Here is a 2,549-nt window from a genome sequence, read left to right as displayed (position 1 = left end):
GATAAGGAAATACACAGAAAGAGGTTAAGTAATATAATCAAAATTACAAATTTTGCACTGCTTATGTGTAATCCAATATCCTGACCTAGTTTACTGATTGCCCCAAACCATGTTTTCAAGTGTATTATTATTTGCATCTTACCAAAATGAAATCATGTTCTTGGGGAACAGGCTGTGACAATCACAGTTTTGTTGCTTTAACAGAAACCTCATTGTCTATTAACTCTATCAAAAAAATGGTAAAGAAATTTGGTGTTTTCAGGAAGAACCAGCATACTCCATTAAAGTGCAATAACCAATGTCATCTCCATGTCTTCCAGACTAATGAACGCATCCAGCAGAGAAACCACCAGCTCCGTCAGCCACTTTATCCTCATGGGCTTTCCCTCGAGCCCAGAAATGCAGCTCCTCTACTTTGGACTCTTCTCAGTAGCCTATACCCTCACCCTGATGGGGAACTCAGCCATTGTCTGTGCTGTGAGGTGGGACTGGCGCCTTCACACCCCCATGTACATCTTCTTGGGCAATTTCTCTCTCCTGGAAATATGTTATGTCACCACGACCATCCCTAACATGTTGGCCAACTTCCTGTCCACCAGCAAGTCCATCTCCTTTGTGAGTTGTTTTGAGCAGTTCTACTTCTTCTTCTCTTTTGGGTGTGACGAGGGCTTCTTCCTTTGCATCATGGCCTTTGACAGGTACCTTGCCATCTGCCGTCCTCTGCATTACCCACGCATCATGACTAAACAGCTGTACACTGGCCTGGTCATCTTTGGATGGTCGTGTGGGTTCATCCTCTTCCTACCCCCAGTCGTTCTCATTTCACAGTTGCCCTATTGTGGCCCAAATATCCTCAATCATTTTATGTGTGATCCTGTCCCATTGATGATGCTGTCCTGTTCTGAAGACACCACCATCCAGTTCACTTACTCTACTTTCAATGCTATTTTCATGATTGGCACCTTTCTCTTTATCCTTTGCTCCTACGCTCTGGTGATTCTGGCTGTGCTACGGATGCCCTCAGGGGCTGGAAAACACAAGGCTTTCTCCACTTGTGCTTCTCATCTGGCTGTGGTGATCCTGTTTTTTGGCTCTGTTATGGTGATGTATGTTAGGCCTGGATCAGGACACCCAGTGAAAATGCAGAAAATTGTGACCTTATTTTATTCTGTGATAACACCCCTCTGCAATCCTCTAATTTATAGCCTCAGGAACAAGGAGGTAAAGGCTGCCCTAAGGAAAGTCTTTGGGACTAAAATACCTGTTCATGACACATAACTCAGAAGTCACAGTGAACCAAGTTCCATCACAACTTATCTTCATAAGATATGAGAAAGATAATACTCTAGAGAATTTAATAATTTTGATTAGGGAACTGACACAGTAAAGCACATTATCATATTAAATATCACTCACTATATGATGGGTTAGCCTTATTTAAGAAAAAATTGTCTTAAGAAAGTTGACTTCTTCCTATATAACTTAGTTTCCAAAGTAAGTATAAATCTGCTTCATATTTCGGAATTGGAGCAACATATAAGGATGTAACGTAGGTCATAAACTTGTTTCGGGATGAACACTGTAAACACTGTAAAAATTCTCCCCTGCTGGTAGTTACTGACTGAGAGGAAAGATATGTGCATGAAGGAAGTCCAACCTTGCTGGTGTGACCTTATCACTACCTCCAAAGAATGATACATGTTTTTTTCTGTAAGGAGTTTCAAGAAACAAACTAATAGCCTTAGCTGGATATTAAGTAGATCAAAGAGCACCCAAAATAAGAATTAGGAATTTAGTGGCTATTGTTTATCTCGAATAGGGTTAAGATATAAGCTAAATGTACAGGGCCAGGCGTTAGTCAGGACCAAATCCAGTGTTAATTGACAGGTTCTAGGACCATATTTTGTTTCAGTATTTTTGTTACTCGACATATTTAAGTATTATTCAAAATGTCTCTAAAGATCGTCTCTTCTTTAAAATATGTGACCACAATTGTCGGTTTGATAACATATTTCAGTTTAACCATTGGCCACCTATTTTTTTCAAGGATAGCTCTAAAATGTAATGAAAGGCAATAGGAAGATAAGATTCGATTTACAGAGCTATGTTTACAGCCTTCAGAAAGTTATCTATTCCACAAAGTGAAGTGCAACTGTAATTGGACGTCCTTTAGGAAAGAACCGAGGATTTGAGGTTGTCTGGACTTGGAACAGCAGGATTTGGGGCGGGTGCCATAACAAAAGAGAAGTTTTCTCTGTTCTATTTCAAAGAAGCAAGGTGAATTGAATGGCTGGGCAATTGACTGGACAAATTATTTACATAAGTAAAAAACCTTAATTAAGAACTTCATCCAAAATATCTTTAATATAAGTGTAACATGCTGATGTTTTCCTGATTATTTTAATCATAATTTCCCTCTGGGTGCTTATGCTTCATTCATTCTACAGTCATCTCTCTTTCTTAGCAGATTGGGGAAAGAGATGAAAACGTGTGGTGATTAATAAAATGTACTGTTGATTGTTTCTAACGATGTGTGGTTTCTGCATTTG

The 2,549-nt window shown here is 39.4% G+C and overlaps 1 protein-coding gene across 1 annotated transcript; it reads left to right on the top strand.

Moving 5' to 3' along the window:
• The first annotated feature begins 309 nt into the window (after nucleotides 1-309).
• Nucleotides 310-1,278, top strand: LOC101408707 (olfactory receptor 11G2-like). The gene has a single exon (XM_014780378.1). It carries the CDS (start codon nucleotides 310-312, stop codon nucleotides 1,276-1,278), a length of 969 nt encoding a protein of 322 aa, XP_014635864.1.
• Nucleotides 1,279-2,549: the final 1,271 nt, after the last annotated feature.

Source organism: Ceratotherium simum, chromosome 3 (genome assembly GCF_057802395.1).
Source record: "Ceratotherium simum simum isolate JZ-2026a chromosome 3, ASM5780239v1, whole genome shotgun sequence".
Classification (NCBI taxonomy): domain Eukaryota; kingdom Metazoa; phylum Chordata; class Mammalia; order Perissodactyla; family Rhinocerotidae; genus Ceratotherium; species Ceratotherium simum.
The sequence above is the reverse complement of the archived record's forward strand: the minus strand, read 5'-3'. Positions and strand labels throughout refer to the sequence as shown.

Coding starts and splice junctions, on each gene's coding strand:
- LOC101408707 (XM_014780378.1), top strand. CDS start 310: ATGTCTTCCAGACTAATGAACGCATCCAGCAGAGAAACCACCAGCTCC.